General features: G+C 31.2%; 1 protein-coding gene across 1 annotated transcript in view; it reads left to right on the forward strand.

The window, feature by feature from the left end:
- Nucleotides 1-14,829, forward strand: part of LOC145323604 (uncharacterized) — a 28,259-nt gene extending 13,430 nt beyond the window's left edge. Inside the window, exons 16-29 of the mRNA XM_080165993.1 lie at nt 1,548-1,609; nt 1,899-1,962; nt 4,474-4,553; nt 5,248-5,291; nt 5,596-5,678; nt 6,509-6,539; nt 8,509-8,580; nt 9,017-9,072; nt 9,648-9,765; nt 9,906-9,974; nt 11,134-11,207; nt 12,085-12,208; nt 12,853-12,939; nt 13,586-14,829. Of these exons, the coding sequence (XP_080022119.1) occupies nt 1,548-1,609; nt 1,899-1,962; nt 4,474-4,553; nt 5,248-5,291; nt 5,596-5,678; nt 6,509-6,539; nt 8,509-8,580; nt 9,017-9,072; nt 9,648-9,765; nt 9,906-9,974; nt 11,134-11,207; nt 12,085-12,208; nt 12,853-12,939; nt 13,586-13,677 (1,056 nt within the window). The 3' untranslated portion in view covers nt 13,678-14,829. The remainder of the gene's footprint in view (nt 1-1,547; nt 1,610-1,898; nt 1,963-4,473; nt 4,554-5,247; nt 5,292-5,595; nt 5,679-6,508; nt 6,540-8,508; nt 8,581-9,016; nt 9,073-9,647; nt 9,766-9,905; nt 9,975-11,133; nt 11,208-12,084; nt 12,209-12,852; nt 12,940-13,585) is intronic.
- Nucleotides 14,830-23,079: the final 8,250 nt, after the last annotated feature.

Genomic DNA, 23,079 nt, shown 5'->3' on the forward strand with positions numbered 1-23,079 from the left:
CTAAACTATTTTTTTTTTTGACCTTATACAGGGTTTGTTTAATAAGATTTAGATTTAGTTTTTGGTTTTCCAAAAACCACTTAAGGACCAAAAATGAACTTTAGGTTATTTCATGTTAGGTTAGGTTAAGTAAATGTTAGAAGAGCACCGAAAAGTTAGATATCCCAAAAGTGCTAGAATTATGTTTTAAAAATAAACAACAAGGTTAGAGGAGGTGTTTTTTTGATAGTTTAATATTTGCACAATTGTGTTTTCTCACTCTTCTACATTAAACCAAGCATTACTGCAAAAGTCCTATTATTTCAGTTATACAAAAAATGTGCTCTTTTAGCTTAGGCTATGTGTGGTGCTAAAGTTTGCTTTATTAGTCGATTAAATAGTTTTAAATAAATGATTCAATCATTATTATTATTTAGCTTCTTTAGGTCAATTATGTTGCAAAGTCTTTTTGTGCTATAAATATTTTCATTCTTGTTGTGGTTGTAAGTTTGGATGTAATCAAAGTTTGTTGCATTTACTCTAGACACCTTCTACATCAATGATTAGATCAAGTGGAAATTAGGAAGTATGGTCTTCTCCCCAATATTTTACATTGATTTTACAACGACCAAACACGTTTATTAATTACCGGATTATCATGGCCTACAAATAATCTGATACAGCCAAAACTAAGTGATACACAGCAAGCGTAGAACCAGAAAAAACGCGTGTAAAATGGAATTTTTTAACGTTAGTATGTTTTTCAACCTATGGAATTTCCAAACACAATGAATTTTCTGTTCAAGGCATTATCAGGGGTTTTGTCTTTTTTATCACTTGTATTCAGAGGCGTGCAACCCAATGGAATTAATTAAGGTGGAGGATACACCTCTTAGGTTCTCATCCCCAAAACCTTCTTTTGCAGAAAACATCCAAGGGGGGTGTCAAGGTAAAAAGTCAGTTTACCAATTCAGGGACGCTTGTCAAAACTCGTAAGTGGGGTGTCCGAATTTTCGGAAGCGCTTCTCACATCCCCCTGGCAAAATCCCTGTGTACACGACTTCTAGTATTCCTTTTATTCGAATGTTAGGATGATTTATAAAAAAAGACTTATTTCGTATTCTTTACTAGATACCACTTTTCTTTCATTTGTTTTTTTTTACGAATAGTTTACTTAGTTTATAGGTCATTTTTGATAGAATCCTTTATTTTGAAAGTGGTGATTCTTTTATTCCCCTGGTGTCTTTAAAATTATCCTTGCTGTAACAAACTAAAAAAGCATTTACTATTCGTTTTTTATAAATGATTATTATGGTTGATATCATTTAGAGACAACCTTTAAAATAGGTCTCAGGCACTAACATTCCAAATAGTGCCGGCAACCAACACTTTGATTGCACGTCCTTTGTCTAGAAGTCCTAACTGTAGTACAGTGTAATTGGTTGTGCCTGTTTTGGTCACTGGTAATGAATTGTGTTTCTATCTATATTTATATAATCAATAGATATCAGAAAGTATAGTTACTTTAGATTATGTTTAACTTTTGAAATTATGTTTTTTATGTTTAGGACTTTTATGGAACCCCGCAGCCAACTCCACTTACTAACAGAAGACGACCAACAACTAGCAGGTTTCACTTAACTTTTAGGCCTTAATTCTATTATATTTTAAAAATCAAAATTTCTAAGCTTTTAAATTTCTGAGATTTAATAATGTGTATATAATGGCACTAAAAAATAAGCTGAAAGATAATTACCAATGAAATCAAACTTTCAAAATGCACAAAAAGTGAGTTATTCAGAATAAACCTACGAACTTTTTATTTTACATACTTTGCTTTTAAATAGCAAAAAATCACAAATGTACCAAACATAAATTAATGTTAATATTTTGCAAACTGAAGCGAATTATATTTTTAGAAGCAGAAATCTTGCAAATAGTCTGTCTACAGATAGTTTACAGTTTACTCCAAATAAGATCAAGGTAGCACAAACAACAAGGAAATAACGTCAAATGGTAGCGAAGCTGTCTGAAATGTTATACTTAACCATAAGGAAAAAGGATAAGAGGATGAATACTCACCCCAATTTCATTGTAAAATATTACTTCCCCCCTACTAAAATAATTTGTCTGCTATTTATCTAAACCGTCCGCGGCTTTTTGCATCTTAATCATAACCTATTCTATAAATGTAAAAAAAATAAAAAAAATTTTATTTTATTAATTATTATTATTTTTCTGTAATTTATTATGTTTTAAAAAAAATTAAAGAAAATATTTAAAATACAATTTGATTTAGAATCTTAAAAAACAAACAGCCGCGGACGGTCTTAGTGCAGCAGAAAAGTATGTTTCGCCTAGTTTAAAAATAGGAGGGTTCACCTTTTATGATCAAAATTTATTTTTTTTCAAATTAGCCTAAATGTAATATTTAAATCTAATTAACATGATAAAACTTTTAAATGTTTACTAATAAAAAATTAATAGTTAAGCTCTCAGCCACCAGGTTCGCTAGTTGTCTACTTCAAAGACATACATTAAAACTAAGGCTAAATATTAAATAAAAAATTTCATAACTGAATAATCTAAATAAGTGAATAATCTGTAATGCTATCTATGTTCTTTCTCAGACAATACTCGTTTTTACAATATTTTTAACATTTTCAAGTGATGTTATTTACCCCTCAGGGTTTGGCCCTTTAGTGACAAAAATCCAAAACAAGAAAAATACAGGCAAAATAAAAATAGATGAACGCTTTGATATTCTAGTTCTATATCCAAAGCTAGATGGCACTGAAAAACTGATTATTATAATTTACAATCAAATGTTCATATTAAATTTGTAAAAACGTTTATTTATTAAAAAATATAAGTTAGATAGACTGCAATATAAATCTTATAAGCTGATAATGAGTGTTATGATTAAAGTCAGTAGCAAAGTCATGAAAAATTAATAATGATAATTTTATATTCTTTCATTAGGTTTCATCAGAATGGATGATAATTCAAAATATTTCTATATCATCCCTTAAAAATTAGATTTATGCTTCAAACAGCAACTATAATTGTCTTGAAATTATATTTAATTTTAAGATATTCCCATTTTGAAAAGTGGTGGAATAACATTAAAAATTCAGCGCGGCAATTGCTCAATATAGGCCTCTAGGCCCACTGCCTATTTTAGTCCTTCAAATACCTCGATTTCTCTCTTTTATTATTTTCTCTATGTACTTAACTCATAAGCATATATTGAATTATTGAATAAGAAAGAGAGGGGGAAAGCAAGAGGCACAAAGAGATATTAGAAAGAGATGGTTAGAGATAGAGAAAGAAAGAGAGATCGAGTGAAAGGGAGAGCTAAACAAATAAAAAACATATGACATATAAAATAAGGATTCAAGAAAGAAAGCGAGAAAAATGTAAGTTTATGTTTATTGTGTTTATTTTGCAATTACTTCCTTACTTTTACTTTTTAGATATAGAGAGAGAGAGACAGAGATGGAGAGACAGAGACAGAAACAGACAGGGAGACTGACAGAGACAGAGAGATAATAAAGAACAGACAAACAGACAGAATTGCCAATTACAGTTTAGAGTAGCTTTGCTAGTAACAAATGCTATTTAAAAGTCAAACTGTATTTATAGGGTAGAATTTCGTGAAAAGTAAGATCGTCACATCCGCTCTAGTTTCCAGTACTTATTATATTGGATAATTTGCAATAATACAATAATAGTTAGGGATAGGCCCATTAAAGCTATTTGAATGCTTTAGGTGGATCTTGGACAAAGTATCTTCGGACAAAGTAGCTTCAGGACAAAGTAGCTTAAGGACAAAGTAGCTTTAGGACATTCCCCTGGTCTGCCTAGCCGCGGGCGCTCGGCCCCCTTGCCTATAACCTAACCTAACCTACCTATGTTAGCCTCAGAACATTTGTTTCAGAAAAATATCCTCAACTGATAATACATAGGTGGTTTAGAATTTTGTGGATTTTGCAAAAAATTTTAATTTTGCTTTTACAAGTTTTAATAATGTTTTTACAATTTTTTGGTTAGGTTAGGTTAGGTTATAGGCTAGGGGCCGAGGCTATTTTGTCCTGGAGCTACTTTGTCCTGAAGCTACTTTGTCCTGAAGCTACTTCGTCCGAAGCTACTTTGTCTGAAGCTACTTTGTCCGAAGGTACTTTGTCCAAGATCCCTTTAGGTACCCAACAATAGGAGGTTGTTCCTTATTAGTAAAATTGCTGCTCATCATCCCCAATGTTGTTGATACACAAATTACCCCTTCGGTAGATTTTAATTTGTGGTTGAAACGTTTGAATACTCAACTTTATAAACCATAAATCAAAATTAAAAAATAGTCCCCGAACTTGTTGAGCTAACGAATATGAAAACGTTATAATAAAACTTTAAGGACTATTGTAATAAACAGCCTGCAATATCCATTCACTCCCTGTAATTTACTTTTGAACTAAAAATGAATACCTAATATTTTAGGATTATGAAAGAAAATTTCGACTCAATAGACAATTCACATCAGATACAGAATTGTCACCAACTAAGATGAGACAAAATAGGTTAGTTTTTTTTACACAGTACCAAAAAGTAATATCTAAATTAGGGTTGGGCCGGATATCCGGCCATTTTCAATATCCGGCCGGATACCGGATATTGAAACTATCCGGCCGGATATCCGGCTATAACTTTTTTTTATATTTTACACCAAAAATCTCTGCTTTTTAAAATTTTAAATGGCTATAATTTTCTTATTATTGAAGCTAGAAGAACATTTTTTGAATATGTTTATCTTTATGTAAATTTTATATATGAAATCTCAAAAGTTTATTAATAAATTTTTTTTGCTACTTTAATACCTGGTCATTTAGCCGGTTATCCGGCCGGATATCCGGTAATTTGGCCGGATAACCGGATATTTGCCGGATATCCGGCGTTGGCCGGATACCCGGCCGGGTACCGGATATCCGGCATTTGAAATCAGCCGGATATCCGGTATCCGGCCAAAAAAGTATCCGGCCCAACCCTAATCTAAATATTATAAATAGGCATAAAAATTTGAAGTAAAGGTCAGTAAAATTTAATTAAAGCAGAGTTTTAGTATAAAAGGAAAGATAATTAATATATTTGTATTATTTTTTAAATCTATCTTTATTTAAGCAACAATTTACTGTTCATCTTTTTTATTCGCAATGTTTTCTTCATTTCAAATATTTAGAAAAATATTTTAGTGGTTTAAATTTCATTTGCTTTTAGAGAGCCATTGTTTTCATCAGATGAGGATGTTGATTTTGGACCAGGTAATAAAGTGTTGTTTCTTGAATAAATATTTTATTTTATTATAATGTAATTGTTTAATTATACATTTTCCCTTTTTTATAAGATATATGAGGTTTTTTATATACTTTTCCCGAAGGAACACGCTGACCTTTTGTATACTTATAGATAAGGTTCTCCTTTAAATTGAAGATTCTTATAGTTCCAGGAAAGGTTTGTAACTATTTTTGGGGAGGTTACCACCACCCTCCCAATGGATATCGCGCCTGGAAACCCCCCCCCCCTAAAAAAAAAATAAAAATATTTTATTGGACATAATTTTATCAGGTATTCCCCAAAGTCCGCTGAAGTCTAGCATGAGTCCATCCAAGACAAGTCCGTTCCCAAAGCTGGCCGTTCCAAGAAGTGCTCAGGAATATATTTTTATTTATAATAAATAAATCATTACAAGGGTCAACTATCGCATTAAAGTGCCAAAAGTTGCAGAAAAAAAAACATCTTAATGGCGGCCTTATAGCAAATTAAAGCGGGATATAGTAAGTAAAGATGTTGAACCATCACCCAACAAACAGCATAAAACCTGCTCTTAGTACTCCACAATGATAGAGTCCTCTTTAGGGGCTAAGTGCTTTGAAAAAGTTCTCAAAAATTCTAATTTTGCTATAAAAATCATCTCTATAACATATACTATGCTGCACATGTACAATTGTACAACATTTCTATTTTAATACTAGTTTTTATGAATATTTGTAAGATTATTGAATAATTTTGATGTCTAGCCATCTTTCATCGTTTTCCAATCAAGAATAAACAACTTTCTATGTAGATTCAATATGGCAATTTAAACAAGATCAGTATTTATGAAAATTCAAATCTTTTAGATTGAATTTAAACCTAAGGGGGTCGACCAGTCTTAGCAACAATTTTTTTGAAAATGAAATAAAAAACTAGTAAGATATGAAAACTTCTGAAATGTATATTCCACTATTTATGCACATGCATTGACAAAATACAAAGAAGTTATAAATTCTATTAGAAATAGCTAAGATTAATCAAATTCCATAAAATAGTGACAGACAAACATAGCAAAAAAACCTTTTTGGAGATACAAAGAACAAAACAAAAGATTTTTAATTGTTGGAAATAGATTAAAATATTAAACATTTCTTCAAAGCAAAGATCAGAGAAGTAAAAGTAAATGCTCTTTATTATAAATAAAAATATATTTGTGTGTCCCTGACAGAAAGAGAGAAAGTCAGTTGTTTTCAAAGGTAAGTAGAATTTAGAATAAAGGAAAATATAGACCAATATATTTGTTTCTAAATCAGTTACATCTAGAAATAAGATCCTATAGTCAAGTGTCTATTTGCGAATAATATGTATAAAAAATTATATAAACGACAAAAATCGTATTATCTTTAAATTAAAATAGTAGCTGAAAAGATTTTAAAATTTTGGCAAAACTTATAATTAGTTTACTTTAAATAAATGTATTCTAATAGGTATGCATCAATTGTTATTGTAATATTTGTTCAAGGTTATAAACTATAAACACTTCAAATAACAAGAAAGACAATATCCATAAAGGCGAAGCTCAAAAAATCAGACAAACAAACATTAACAAATACAGAGTTTTATTTAATTTTAAAAATAAATAGAATATTATTTTGTCTGTATATTATCAAAATTAGATCTGTTGTTTTAAATGAAGGTGCCAAATATGGACTTATTAAACGTAATATATATGCTACGCTTAAATATTATTACAAATCTTAATATTTGTAAAAAAAAATAATAGATTGGATCGAAAATTTGGACTCCATGGTGATGACAATGTCAAAGTTATTCTTCATTGATACAAAAATCGTTATACAAAATAATATTTTTACTTTCAGAAATCAATAATAAAAGCTAACGTACAGATGGACGTATTTACTGATACTAATTATAGATAAGCTTCGCTTTTTATAGAAAGACATCCATTTGTTTTCATGTTTTTCTACAATATTACGGATAAAAGTTTTGCTAAAAAATGCGCAATATTTCTCTGAATTGCAGAAAACTGCAAACTTTCCTTGACCCAGTTTTAATCGCAGACAAACAATTGACTCAAACCATGAATAGACAAAATACATTTTTGAGAAGACGAACTGACCATTAGTCCAAGAATGGGTTGGGTATTCTGATAAACAGAGCCATGCCTACATGGGTTGAATTTGATATTTGTTTTCCAAGCAAAACTAGCATTTTCTTTACCTGATATTTTGGATTTATTAGTAAGCAAGCAGTTTTGCCCAAAATAGCTTGAAACCATTGTAAGACTAGCCAAGATTTATTTCTTGTAAAGCAAAACCTAATCAGTTTGGATGTCATTAGGATCCTAGGCTTCATTCGGACGGACAGAAATGATCCTTCTACTTTATATTATAAACAGAGTAATTAATGTTTTTAATCTTATATTTCCTTGCTCACTGAAAAAAATATTTATTTGAATTTCTAAAAATACTCAGCCGTTCTTTCAATTGATGCAATAAAATAAAAGTTATTGATCTTCTTCTTAGACATTTAATGGCCGTGACTTTTACTTTAATTTTATAGGTCAATCTTATACTTTAGGTCAAACTTTAATATTATATCATAATTATCTTTTAACATTTTTACAATGCGTGTAGAAATATAAGAATTAAAGCCTGTGAATGAATAATAGCGTTCAACATTTTTACTATATTATTTTCTCTGCTTCTATTAAAGATAGACAGCTGAATTCTTTAAAATTCTCAGCATCCACTATAATATTATTTGGACCACGCTATGAGGGGATTTTAATTTCTTTATGAAATATTTGATTCATCCAGCTGTTATCAAAGATAGACAGCTACATTATTTTTGTATGTAAATCTTCAACTGACCAATAAATATCTACTAAAAACCTGTCTGTAATGCACTTGAGAACATCAAATTTATATAGGAGAAAAGTGTTTTCTTATGCAATTTCAGATAGAAGGCCAATTTCATGGCTCCGAATTCGAGTAATAACCGCTGTGGATTAAATCCAGTTATTAACCATACATGAAAACCATTTATGGGCAATCTCCGAAGAATAATACTAAATTACATTTTATGACTAATTTCACTTATATTGTCCGGTGCCTTGAGCCCAACGGAGCCAACAAAACAAGGTTTTTTTGAATATTGCATTTCAGTATCCGCCTGTCTATAATACTGTGTCATAATTTCCAGGTTCTAGCGAGGATGATGATGAAATTTTGAGTCTTGACGTCAATTCAGAAAAGAAAGATGGAACAAAATTAGGTCAGTCAAATCATCTTTTCTTGTATCGCAGCTTTTTACAGTTCTGTTTTTACGTATGTACGTCCATTTTTATGTAAGCCTGTTTGTTTGACTAGTAATAGTATGTATGTTAACAATAATGCTAATTAATCATGCATATGATTTTTTTTGTGGAATTTAAAATCAACGGGTCATATTTAAGTCTAAAACAACTATGTAAGTCAAACTCTCCCTTTGACTGTTTTTTTCTCAATTACGTCTTTATCATATATGCACATATTTTTGTGTTTTGCCTTGAGGGGTTTCTCCTGCAAGATTTTACCTTTTTCTCTCATTGAATAATTGCTAAGGAACAATGAAAAGCTTTCCAAAAGTATACACTTATCGATCTAGCCATTGTCGATTTCTTAAGTAGCACATAATGACACACTACAAATTACATAGAATAATATTTTAGAGAATGGCAAAGGAAATTCTAATAATAATCAGAAAACAGATTCATCATCAAATAAGGTATTATTTTTATTGAAGATACAAAAGTATGCAAAAAGAGATTCGGAATAGATTCAGAATACGTAGATATATTGACAGGGAAAATGTTCGTCAATATAGGTTGCTAATATGCTCATTTTTTGGTAAGTTTGTTACTCCAGTAGGAGAGGAGGGGATAGGGTAAAAGGGGTGGATGGAGGGTATCGTAATTTTTGCCAGCTGGATAATGAATAATGATATGTTACTTTATTAGAGTACATAAAAATCTGATGCAGCATCCAAGTAATTATGTATCTATTGATACAGGGTTAATAGAAGATCAACTAGTTTTTGATAAATTCTTATTGTTTTATCTGTCTAACAATTCTTCTGTATAAGAGGCGGAATGTTTGTGTCCTCTATTGCTTACCGATCGACCTTTGTTTTTGTTTTTTACTTTGGTTGATTGAAATTAGAGGCCTCTGGGGCATAGCAGCTAGTTTAGAATACTGGGATAACAATTATGTAGCTTTCTAACATTAGATTTATTTATAATGGAGTATTACCCCCAAGTACAATAGTGAAGCCAGCTAACTAAAAATAATATATTTATCTAGAATGGAGTATCACAAAATGGAGGTGTAGTAAAGCCACCTCCAACTACCATGGTAAAGCCAGCTTATAATAACAACAATGGGGATTCTGCGACTTCAGAATCTAAAACAATATCTAAAGGTGAATATTTTTGACAATTATTTTCTTTAATTCAAAAATCACCAAACCTTTCCAAAAAAAAGAAAAAAAGGTAAAATGTAACTAGGAATGTAGATGAGCTACTAATAAGAAATGAAAACGTAAACTTTAATATTTTTTAGATATCCAAGGAGAGAGAAATAATGAAACATGCAGTACGCCACCTCCCCCAAAACCAGTCATTCTATCAGGTATATTTTATTATAGAAACTAGTACACAGTTGGTACTCAGGGATCTAAAGGGATAAGACAATGGCTAATGTCTAATGATGGATATACAAAATTACTCCTTCTGTAGATAACAACCAGTGGTTGAAACGCTTGGGCACTCAACTTAATGAAACATCCATTAGAAATCTATTAGTCCCCAAATTTGTTAAATCAACGCATAAGAAACCGTTATCATAAATTTTTGGGATTATTGTAACAAACAACCCATTGTCCCAACTCTCTCTGGTTGGTACCATTAAAAACAAAACTGAATAGTAAAGACAAGGGTCCATGGACAAGTGCGAAGCATGAGTTTGGTCCTGCCTTGTATGAGATAGCGAATGCGCCCAAGATTCCGAGGCCTGCTGTATTCTGTATCTGTAAATAAAAAGATTATTATATCATTATTTATCATAGAAACTAATACAGAGTTGGTACCATTAAACACAAGACTAAACAATAAAGATTATTATATTATTATTTAATATAGAAACTAGTACAGAGTTGGTACCATTGAACACAAGACCAAATAGTAAAGATTATTATATTATTATTTATTATAGAAACTAGTACAGAGTTGGTACCATTAAACACAAGACCAAATAGCAAAGATTATTATATTATTATTTATTATAAAAACTAGTACAGAGTTGGTACCATTAAACACAAGACTAAACAATAAAGATTATTATATTATTATTTAATATAGAAACTAGTACAGAGTTGGTACCATTGAACACAAGACCAAATAGTAAAGATTATTATATTATTATTTATTATAGAAACTAGTACAGAGTTGGTACCATTAAACACAAGACCAAATAGCAAAGATTATTATATTATTATTTATTATAGAAACTAGTACAGAGTTGGTACCATTAAACACAAGACCAAATAGCAAAGATTATTATATTATTATTTATTATAGAAACTAGTACAGAGTTGGTACCATTAAACACAAGACTAAATAGTAAAGATTATTATATTATTATTTATTATAGAAACTAGTACAGAGTTGGTACCATTAAACACAAGACTAAGTAGTAAAGATTATTATATTATTATTTATTATAGAAACTAGTACAGAGTTGGTACCATTAAACACAAGACTAGATAGTAGAGATTATTATATTATTATAGAAACTAGTACAGAGTTGGTACCATTAAACACAAGACCAAATAGCAAAGACCATCATATTGTTCCATATAGCAAGGTAACTTTAATAAAAATTATGAAATATCTTAATAAACATTAATAGTATTCTATGTAGCTTAACCCCCCTTAGAGACATCTTCTACAGTAAAAAAAAAACTAACACACCCTCAATTTATATATTTTAAAGCGTAAACTGAAGATTCTTGTATGTTTGTAAGTACTAGTACCCCTGATTCTCCAAAGTTAGGATTTAGATGCATGTTACCTAACAATCGACCGACCCGAAATTCTCGTGGAAGCTGCTCATCTTTTACATTACCCTGGCCTTGAGTTTTGACAGGTGTTCCATATTAAGTCTCCCTAATAAATGGCACTCTTATATTAATGAGGAGCATGGTCTTTAGATGGGCGTTGCTACAAAAGATCTTATTACAGATGGTCTAATTTACAAAAGGTCTAATGAAACATAATGTCTAATACAAAAGGGCGAATGCTACAAAAGTTCTATTTTGCAGGATTAGGTCTTTTGTAGGGTCAGATCTTTTGTAGCGTTAGATCTTTTGTAGAATTAGATCTTTTGTAAATTAGATCTTTTGTAGAGTTAGATCTTTTGTAGAATTAGATCTTTTGTATGGTTAAATCTTTTGTAGAATTAGATCTTTGTTAGGGTTGTATCTTTTGTATTGTTAGATCTTTTGTAAAGTAGATCTTTTGTAGGGTTAGATATTTGGTAGGATTAGATCTTTTGTAGGGTTAGATCTTTTGTAAATTATATCTTTTGTAGGGTTAGATCTTTTGTAAATTAGATCTTTTGTAGAGTTAGATCTTTTGTAGAATTAGATCTTTTGTAGGGATAGATCTTTTGTAAATTAGATCTTTTGTAGCAACGCCTTTAGATGTAGAGTCAGTAGTTTTGATATATATTAATTTTGAAGGGTGAGATAACTGGTTACACACACCAGATGAGATCTCATGAGATAGGAAAGTTGATGGGTGGACAAATGCCTGCCCTGGGGTATGGAGCAAACACTGCCATCACTAATGTTGTCAACACTTCAGGTATATTTATATCTAGCCAAAATAATAAGAAATAACCTAAAACTATCTCTAAACCTATGTAAACCTTTCTTAAAATTAAGAATTGATTAAGTAGTAATCAATATCTAAAGCTACTGATAAAAAAGCTTTCTACTTTATATAATAGGATTTCTTTTAGAACAAATTACCCAGACAAATTTAAAATATGTAGCGGGTTGCTGAAAAAAACCAAGCATTTTTTCGCTCATTTACGCGCGCTGCGATTTTTAACTATGCCAGATTATTTGTATGCCTTTTTATGTTGGTATGTTTTTTGATTTTCAGTAGTTAGAGTTATTGTTTGATTCCTTCAGCGAACATATAACAGCGAACTGTACCAGATCAAACGATTTTATTAGATTTTCCAGTATGGCTTAAAACCGAATAATATCCGATGGATTAGAACCGGTTCTCAGCCATACTGAAAAATCATATATAGCATCGTATTACAGACTATTTTACGAATAATAAAATTATTGTTAGCACAGGCATTCAACCTGCGAATCTAACGTGGTTTTAATGTTATAATTTTTATTTTAATATATGCAGGAAGCTGTCTATAATACGATGCGCTTAATTTCTATTATTATCCTGTTAAGGACGTTTCATGGCGTTTTTATTTTCAGGGAAGATTCCCTACAGTTTTTCATCGCATTTTGCCTCCTCCAACCATAGAAACAATAATGCTGTTAGATCAAATGGAAATATGAAAGGTATTGTTTTCTGCACTTTAAAAAGCGAAGTTTGTCTACACTTATGGTCGGTCTAACCGTACATAACTGTAGCTATTGCATAATAGAATCATTTACAAGCTTTGCGTGAGGATTTATATGTAACAATAAGGACTAGTTTTAAATGTGTAAAAATTCTAAATCATTCTAAATTTGTACATACAGTAAATTTGAAATATTTAAATTAAAAATTTCTTTTATCCATTTTTAAAAATTTGTTTTTAAAGGTTGTTAAGCTCTGATTTGCCAAACATTTCCTTTATTAATATTGTTATCCATCTATATTTTCCTCTCTATCGTTATCTACTTTATCTATCTATCTCTATTTTCCTCTCATATCGTTATCTACTTTATCTATCTATCTCTATTTTCCTCTCATATCGTTATCTACTTTATCTATCTATCTCTATTTTCCTCCCCCTATCATTATCTACTCTATATATCTATCTTTATTTTCCTCCCTCTTTCATTATCTACTCTATCTATTTATCTCTATTTTTCTCCCTCTATCATTATCTAACTATTTACCCTATCAATCTAGCCATCTCTTAATGTATACTACTATGTCATCAATTCAATAACAGCTTCTTTACTATTGAACATAATTATCATTGTTTTCATATTTCAGAGAATGGAATAGAAGATTCACAACGCGGAGTTTTGAAATTAAATGTGGCCATAGCTGGAGAATTTTCTATGGGATCTTTTAAAGAAAAATAGATTTTTGTATGCCTATCAATCAGGGATATAGGGATAAGCAATGATGAAAAACACTATCAAAAGTGAAAATATTTATGATTCTTCCATCAATTTTTTTGGCTTTTTTCATTCAACCGAGAGTGAACTATAAGTAAACTTTTAATCTTAGCTTTTCCTTACTTATTCCTTTATCCTTGATTTATAATATTATCAGGGATAAGTGATGTAAAATCTTATTTTTAACCAAACAAAAATTTATCTGCTAAAGTCACAAAACTTACAAAGGGCTACATTTTTCCCGAATGGATGACCATCAAACCATTATTTAAACAATACTTTTGAAGTTTTTTCCCTACGTTTCTAGCGTACAGACAAAAAAGTCCTTTTATTTTTATGGTTAAACAACGCAGGTTTTATATCCCTTGTCCCTGAAGAGTTGCAGTTAAAAATGCCAATGAGGGGGTGCATTCACTTTCGCATATTATCACATCGCATAGTTATCAAAGTAAAAGAATAGAGTTGGTATGAACTATATGCAACTATAACCACGGGGTGGGGACCCTGTGCCGACTCTCAATTGGGTCTTTGAAAATCAGCCAATAGTGTTGGAATTATAAACACAGCCAAGTTGCTGCAAACGAGCAGAAAGCAATTTCTACCAGACGAAAAAAGGTTCCTACCACTTGGGCCAGGTAGTTGTCTGTACATCTATACCTTACATACATTAATTGCATAATGTTTTATATTATCAAAAAAGAGTGGGTGTTTATTATATAATATAATTTGAAAATGTGCGGAAGAGAAAGCACACCCCAAAGATAAATATTTAGCGGAATGAATGTATTTTTAAACATTTTAGTTCCTGCAATATTGAACAATTATAACGCTTATTTTTTGAGAAAAAAAAATATATTGTTTATTTATAATGTTTTATTGAAGAGAAACCAAACTATTTTTTAGGTTTTTAGATTTTTTGTTTTTAGTCTACAGTTGGGGTAATTTTGTTTATGGTCATTAGGGATATACTTCAATTTATCGACCAGTGCAGTGGTTAACATAAAGTGTAAATAATTGGAATTGCATATTGACCAAATGATAGAGTATAATAAAAATGAAAAAAATGATGAAATATTTTGTTTTCTCTTTAAATAACTCCAATAGAATGTGATTGTATGGATGAAATAATAATAATTAATAATAAATATACAATAGATTATCATATAATTTGGTGTTAGTTTATATTTTGATACATTAAACAAAAATGATGATATCCTTAAAAGCAAAGTTATTAACTTTTAATATTTTAAGAAAATAACATAAAGCTTTTTTTGTCTAATATGATTGAGGAGCTTAGCTATCGAAATTAATATAAGTCACTAAAATTACAATTATACCAAAGTTTAAAACCAAAAGACAATTCCTTTATGTAGTAAATTGCCACTTTTTACGTCTGTTTTTAGTTAAAGCCTTCCATAATTTTGCACACCTGACAAACTGGCAGTTCGTACAAGTTTAAACATCTATAGTTGTGACGTGGTTTGACCAAGCTGAAGCCTCGGTTTTTTAAAAGATAAATAGATAAATAGGGCAATTACCTAAAATTAAATGAAAGCTTCGCTAGATAAGATAAATTTAGATACATTTTAATTCTAGATTCAAAATATAGAAGCTAAAAGTAATAAAGTGTACAGCTATATCTAGTGTAACTAGTAGCGCGACTACTCTTTAACTAGGGTTAGTTTATACGTCCGTCTCTCTGTTAGTAAGGGAAAGACGCAGAATATTAAAACGACTAAAAAGCAATGAATGTAAAATAAGAAAAAGTTTTATGCTTAACTATGCCCTATAGTTAGGATAATATAAATAATTATACCTTAACCCTTACAGATCGGGGGGGGGGGTCATATTGACCCCCCCCTCTAGTTTTTTCAATGTCATTTTTTTTGTAGGTAAGATGGAGAGCTGTGACTTCATGACTTTTTAAGTTTAGTAATTATGCGTCGGCAAGAGTTGATTTTATTAGGATATCTGGTCTGTGTCGGTCGTGGTGTCCGGTCAAAGTCGGTTGGGTAGCACCAAAATTTTAAAAAAATTCCAAATAAATCTTAATTTCTACATTATGACTTTTGAAACCTAAATTTTTTTTGGTGAATACTAAGATATCAATGACCTTATGAGAAAAGTGGTGTTATGACCGTTTGACCGCACCCTGACCAACTTTATGGCCGATTTTTGTCCGGCTTTTACTACAGACATATATCATGAATATCGTGGCTTCTATTACAGCTAGAGACCTATAATTTTTTTTGGTAAATTCTTGAGCAACAATAAACAGATAAAAATATTAATTGGCGCCGCCAACCGCCGTTTTACCGCCGTAACCGCCGAAAATAACGGTTTCCGTTATTTGCCGTTTTTCGGCGATGATCAGAAAAAGTAATTTTTTTGTTATGAAAAATAAAAGTTCGTCCTAAAATTTGATCATCCTAGCTGCAAAATTGGCCGCTCTACAGCTGTTTTAAAATTTAGCGGCTGGCCGCTAAAAAGCGGCTAAGGAGCGGCCTGACCGCTATGACTAGAAAAAGTAATTTTCTCTAAAAATACACATGAACCACCAGAAAAAAATCTTACGTCTTTATCTGTAACAGAAGCCGAGATAGAGGGGGGGGTCAATATGACCCCCCCCCCCCGATCTATTAAGGTGGGAATTGGGGCCCGATCTGTAAGGGTTAAGATTAAAAGTTTTACCTCTAATGAAAGCTAAGATAATTCACTTGTTCATTTGTATTTCTTAATACTGACAAATGTTTAGGCTGACTAACAGACCAAAATAATAGAAAAGCTTCGCTTTTAAAACCTATGTCCATTTCCCTAGTTTAATAAAGTTGTTGTGCCCATTTAATTATACATTACTATCCTATACTTTTAAATCTTAAAATAACAAGAATCACAACATTATTACCAGCGAAGCTCAACAATTCATACAAAAGGAGAGATAATAATTTTAATATATGAATGATCACAATAATCTTAAATAAGACTTCACTTTTTTAAGACGTACTAAATCGTTTCATAAATGATCATCTTTAATAATACAAGTTGATTTATAAATTCATTTAAAATTCGAGTATCCTAGTCTACTGATCCTAAAAAAAATAACTTTTGGTAATGACATTAGATTTCCTAGATTATAACAGTCTAGCGGCTGCGCCCTTAGCATATAGGTAATATGTATTCAAAGGGGCTAGAAAAATAGGTAAAAAACCACCCAAAGACTTAAATTTGAAAATGAAATAGCCTAAAACCGCCATTGACCTATGTAAAGCTTACCTAAATGAAAAACCCAATCCGTTCAGTAATCATTAAGATATTAAGATTTAGACAAAACAAAACCTTACCACTTTATATAATATGTTTATAGTAAATGAAATTCTAAACAATGTTCTAAATCTATTAGGATTAATTGAAAATGCCTAAAAATATGACCTGAGCTACTAGACGGACGTACGAATACGATTTATATGTAGAAAAGCATCGCTTCTAAAAAAAAGGTATAGCCTAAACAGTCTTTATCTTAGATTGTATTGATAATCTAATTGCTGACCTTAATGAATCAATTACAAGGCAATTTTTACTAAAAGCTCTTAAATGTGATGCGATTAGTTGAACTGATAATAAGGGGGCAATTTCCCTCCAACAGAAAGTGGACCATCAACAAACTTTATGAGAAAAATGTATTTTTGATGTATTTTTTTTGTTAGGTTAGGTTAAGGATAAGAAAGCCACGCTGTGCTTGCAGGGGCTAGAAATTTTGAAGTTCTAAAAATTAGAAGGGGGTAAAGGAGGTAGGCGGGGGGGTCGCTTATTAAATCATAAACTTTTTTAAATAGTGGGCTACTTAATGATACAAAATGTACGCCAGTCCGTAATTTTTGTAAGAGTATAGGAAATGTTTTGACTCAAAGATGCACAGTTAGGACTTCCAGGCAAAGGAATTCCAATCAATAGGTTGGTTGACTGCAATTGTAGAAATGTTAGTGCCTGGCATCTAAAATAAAGGTCTAAGTCAATTATAAAAGGCATTTAAAAAACCGATTTTTACAGACAAGCGGAAAAATCTTATAACTTGCCATGCAGCCATACTATTATATAAACTAGTAGGTTTTTGTCTGTTGCTTAAGATTTCAATTACCAATTGAGTTCTCCATTTTATGGAAGCTTCACATAGTTAACGGGATAGTTTCAGGCTATTTTCTGCTTTCCTCACCCCTTTGAATACAGAGCTCCTAGAAGCTAGGGGCGCATCCCCTAGTCGATACTAAAAAGAAGGAAGAAATTTTAATGACAATGTTTTACATAAAAATGTGTAAAAGTAAAAGGTTAACATCTAGAGGGTCTTGTCTGTAATATTGGTGTGCAATTACGACCGCATAATGTATCACATCAGAAACGCATAATAATCAGGGATCTAAAGGGATAAGAAAATAGCCAATAAATTATGTATATTCCCAATGATGATACACAAAATTACAACTTCTTTAGATTACAATTAGTGGTTGAAACGTTTGGACACTCAACTAAATGACCCAACCAATCAAAATCCAATAAAAGTCCCTAAGGTTGCTAAGCTAACGAATATGAAAACTTTATTATAAGACTTTGGGTACTAGTGGAATAAACAGTAAGAGATATAAGTTTTCCGGAATTGTAATGTAGGGAGTAGATTTGAAATCTGCTTCAAATTTTAAGGATTTTTTATAAAATTCGTTTTTTGTAAAATTCTTTATCTAAAAGCGGAAATACATTTTAAGTTAATTAATTTTGACCAATAGGATAGGTGGATTTTAAACTACCTGCGCTCTAATTCGTTGAATGATGTACGACATCCAATCAGAGCTCAGATTTTTTAAATCCACCAATCACGGATGCCAAAATTAATTAACTTAATTTGTATTTCCGCTTTTAGATAAAGAATTATACAAAAAACGAATTTTATTAAAAAACCTTAAAATTTGATGCAGATTTCAAATCTACTCCCTACATTACAATTCCGGAAAACTTATATCTCTTAATAAACAGCCCAATATCCCCTCTCTCCATGATTTATACTACAATACAAACTGTTTCTTACCCTTTCCTTTACTCGTATCATTAAACACTCCCTAAATTTTAAATGCTATGTATATTTTTGCGCGAATAGCATATGTGGAACTGACGGTTCACCGCAGTATTTAATGTTTTCATTGTTAAGGAACTTTTTGGTTTGGTAAGTGGTCATTTTTACACAAAACAATAGCAAATTTAACTTTTTAACTTTCAGATAAACATTTTCCTTAAGTAAATATTTGGTAAATTCTAACATTTTCCGTAAAAAATCCCAAGCCACATATTCTATTCTAAATTTTTAAACATCAATAGATATTTGTATATTTAGAAAAAAAAGGAGGAAATAAAAGAGAGCGAAAGCTTGCCCTTTGAGGCTAGGATGTTACGGGAATAACTGTAAGTTTGCTCGTCATATCCCGAATAATACATGTTTATTTGTCATTTACCGTGCAAAGTTTATCTCTGAATGCGTACTTATTATGGTAATTCTCACAATGTTATATTAATTTTTTTCTACAAATGTTTATAACAAAAATAAAGGATATACAGTCAGACAGTAGGACATAAACACTTATAGAGTAGATTATAAAAGTAAAATCAAAATTTATAAAATAACATAAAATTACACAATAACTAAAAGTAAAGATTTAGAGAGCCTAAAACCATCCCAGGACCCAAGTTTAGCATCCCCAAAATAGAGAGCTCAATCGGTTCAGTGGTAAGAGATGTCTAAAGGGACAAAAAAGCCTCTTGACTTTATAAAGTAGGATAACATAAATGCATGGCTGGTTTTAAAAATTCTATTAAGACTGGTCAATAATTAATAATTATGAATGAATAACTTGTTGTCCTGGCCTTCTTAACTTAGATGCATGTTGTAGGTGTGCAGCCACTTGCGCAAAAATCCCAATCCTATGATATTAAATAGTAAGATTTATTTGTCTATAGCTTAATTTACAAAGCATTCATATTTTTAAAAATCCCAATCCAATTATATAAAGTAAATTGTTAATTGTCTGTAGCTTAAGATCTCGACAACTAACAATCCGATGGAGTTCTCGGTTTTAAGGAAACATCACATAGGTTCTGGGATGGTTTCAGGGATAAGGGATGGGAAACGTAGGAAAATATTATTTCAGGCCTATTTCAAGCCTAGGCCTATTTCTAGCCTAATAAACCAGTTTTGGGATGGCGCAGTGCTTCGTATAAAACGCTAATAAAAAAGCTGTGTGTGTGTGTGTAGATAAAGTATAGAATCAAATTCAGGTAGCTAGTTTAAAGTAAAAAACATAACTTTTTATAAACCTATATATTAATGGCTTTTGTTAAAATGAAGTTTTTTCTCTCCCAAAATTTTTTTATCTTTTACTTTGGTAATTTGAACTGTCAGAAAGCTATCGTTGGGTTTCCCTCAGACAGATTTTAGTTTGTATTATTTGCATTTTTATTAATGAGTAAAAATTTTATTTGAAAATTTCATTGCTAATTAAAATTCAAAATAAATAAATTGATATGCACTTGGGTAACATTCTCTCAAGTATTCTTTGGATTCTATTATGTAGTGATATATTTGTACTGTGTTGTATTGTGTATTGTACATATATTAGGGTTAAAGTGTTGTATCAATTCTGTATTAAATTTTTAAAATTCAAAATACAACATCTAATTTATAAACTACCAAATGAAAATTTGTAGCTACCTCCTTTCCAAAAAATAATCCTGTTATTTTTGTTTTTTTCTATATGGCCCTTTTTTAATGTTTAACTCTAAGCAGATTTAATAATTAAGCTAATGTGATCTAACACCATTTATATTTATTTTTTAGGAGCAGACGAAATCATTATTTTTTCCAGAATTGTCTGCTTCTAAAATTTTCGCCAATTGGTGATTGGTTGTTAAAAACAGGCCGATTCTTATTGGTTTAGAGCTATAGCTACTTGGGAGCGTCCGCCAGTTTGATAGTAATTTGTAATAGTTGCAATATCCCTTTAGAATCTAGGCCGGGACCTAATTAATGGCCAGGTTTCCTATCCCTTATCCCTGGATGGTTTAAGGCTATTTAGATTTAGATTAAAGCCTTGGAGCGTTCTGACCCATTCTTTTCCTTTAAACAAAGAGCCCTCCGATGCGAAGTAGCAAATAAATTATAAGAGATGTAAAAGTCCATGTCACAGTTTGCAGGGAAGGGGACTCAAGGTTTTATGATTACATCACCTCATTCATTGGGTAAAAAGCTTTGGATACTTTTATTGAATCTTTTTATTGGTTGTTTTGAATTTTCCAAACTTTTCGTCCAGAAATATTAATATATAGAATCAGTAAATTTGTTTATTGAAATTGGAGATGTATATCAATTCGTAGTCCCTCGCGAGTTTGTGTTGTTATTATAATTTTGTGTGCAGTGCAGAAATGGATGCACACTAACAATGTCCAATGTCTAGTGCTCAGTTCATTTTCTGTGAAAGTAACGACACGCAGTCCCTTAGCTCCTTCATGATATTTTTGCTTGTAACCAAAAAAAGACCAATAATCTATTATATGTTGGACTCAGTGGCGTGCACAGGGGGGTGTGAAACCATTAGTGAGAGAAAAATGGGTGGGTGTTGAATCTCCCTACCACACTCCATAGGTTTGACCTTATTCATTAATTCATTCAAGAATTAAATTAGATGATTAATGTAACTTTCTAAATAAAGTAGAATTTTTATAAAAGATTTTAACCCAGTCTTAATGTTATAACAACTTCTTTTAAAAGTTCCAATTTGAGCATTTTGATTCTTGATGGTATCATAATTTTCAATTTTAAAATTAAATAAATCAAATTTATTATGTGGTAGAAATTGAGAGTAGAAATGCTCTAAAAAACGATTGAAAAATTTAATTTTTAAAAAATAATTTCCTTTCCAATGCAAAATTGGGCTTTTATGTGCAAACATAAAATATTTTAATTTCATTGGGGGCAGGTGTGTCCCCCCCCCCCCAAACCCCTCAACACTTTTAAACCACCATCTCAAACAAAATGTACATGATATATGTTTTATTGTTTACTCCCTCTTTTATGTTGTTCCAAAGTTGACGGGGATACCCCTCATAAATTCTCAAAACATTCCTCCCACTGTCCCACTACCACACGGGGTGTCCCCTCACTCCCGCATATTTTCAAAACCAAATCAGAGGGAGAGGGGACAATGGGCTAGTTTCCAAAGTTTATAATAACGCTTTCTTTTTCGTTGGCTTAATATCTTTGGTGACTTTTATTTGTTGGTTATTTTGTTGGGTTTTCAAGCATTTTAAGCAATAATTTTGATCTACAGAAGGGAAAATTTGTGTATCATTATTGTAGATTTACATCAATTTATCGGACATTGTCTTATCCCTTTAGATCTCTGTTTTATATTAGCAAAATAACTGAATAGTAATTTAATACTAATTGTTATTTAATGATAAAAATACAAAAAAGAGAGGGGGCTAATTGTGCAGTTATAATAATTTGCTATTCCTAATATTTTACTAATCTGAAACATGTGTGGAATTTAGAGCACACCCACAATGTCCCTTACTTTACTCTCTCTATGTTTTCAGGGAAGCAAGGAAAGGACATTAATGGATCATTTATCTTTCCTCAAAATGACATTGTTCTGCCTTTAACAGCTTCTTTTTGTTGAATTTTGCTTTTTGTATTTTTATAAGAAAGAAAGTGTTGTAGAAAAATCAACTGTCATCTCCCTGCAATTACTTGATATGCATTTCCTCCTAGTCGGCAGATTAGTAGGCCTATGTTATGCATGTTAGTTGCTTCAGTATAAATAGTGGAAGGGGGGAGGAGTAGATAGAGCTACCTGGCTCTACAGGTTTTTAATATTAATAAGCGTGATGCACATTTTAAGAATTTAATTTATTTTAAAAATACCTTTAAGCTTTAAGGTCTCAGTAAAAATCATTCCTGTAATGAAATTTAATAATTGGTATGCTATTAGCGCCTAGTTTTATAGCTACATAGTGCTGGTAGGCTAGTGGCGCCTAGTTTATGCCTACATATTGCTGGTAAGCTAGTAGCTCCTAGTTTTATGCCTACATAGTGCCGGTAGGCATGTGGCGTCTAGTTTTATGCCTACATAGTGCTAGTAGGCTAGTAGCTCCTATCTTAATGCCTACTTAGTGCCGGTAGGCAAGTGGCGCCTAGTTTTATTCCTACATAGTGCTGGTAGGCTAGTGGCGCCTAGTTTTATGCCTACATAGTGCTGGTAGGCTAGTGGTGCCTAGTTTTATGCATACATAGTGCTGGTAGGCAAGTGGCGCCTAGTTTTATTCCTAAAT

This window comes from Acartia tonsa, chromosome 7, assembly GCF_053477335.1.
Source record: "Acartia tonsa isolate MP-2025a chromosome 7, ASM5347733v1, whole genome shotgun sequence".
Taxonomy (NCBI): domain Eukaryota; kingdom Metazoa; phylum Arthropoda; class Copepoda; order Calanoida; family Acartiidae; genus Acartia; species Acartia tonsa.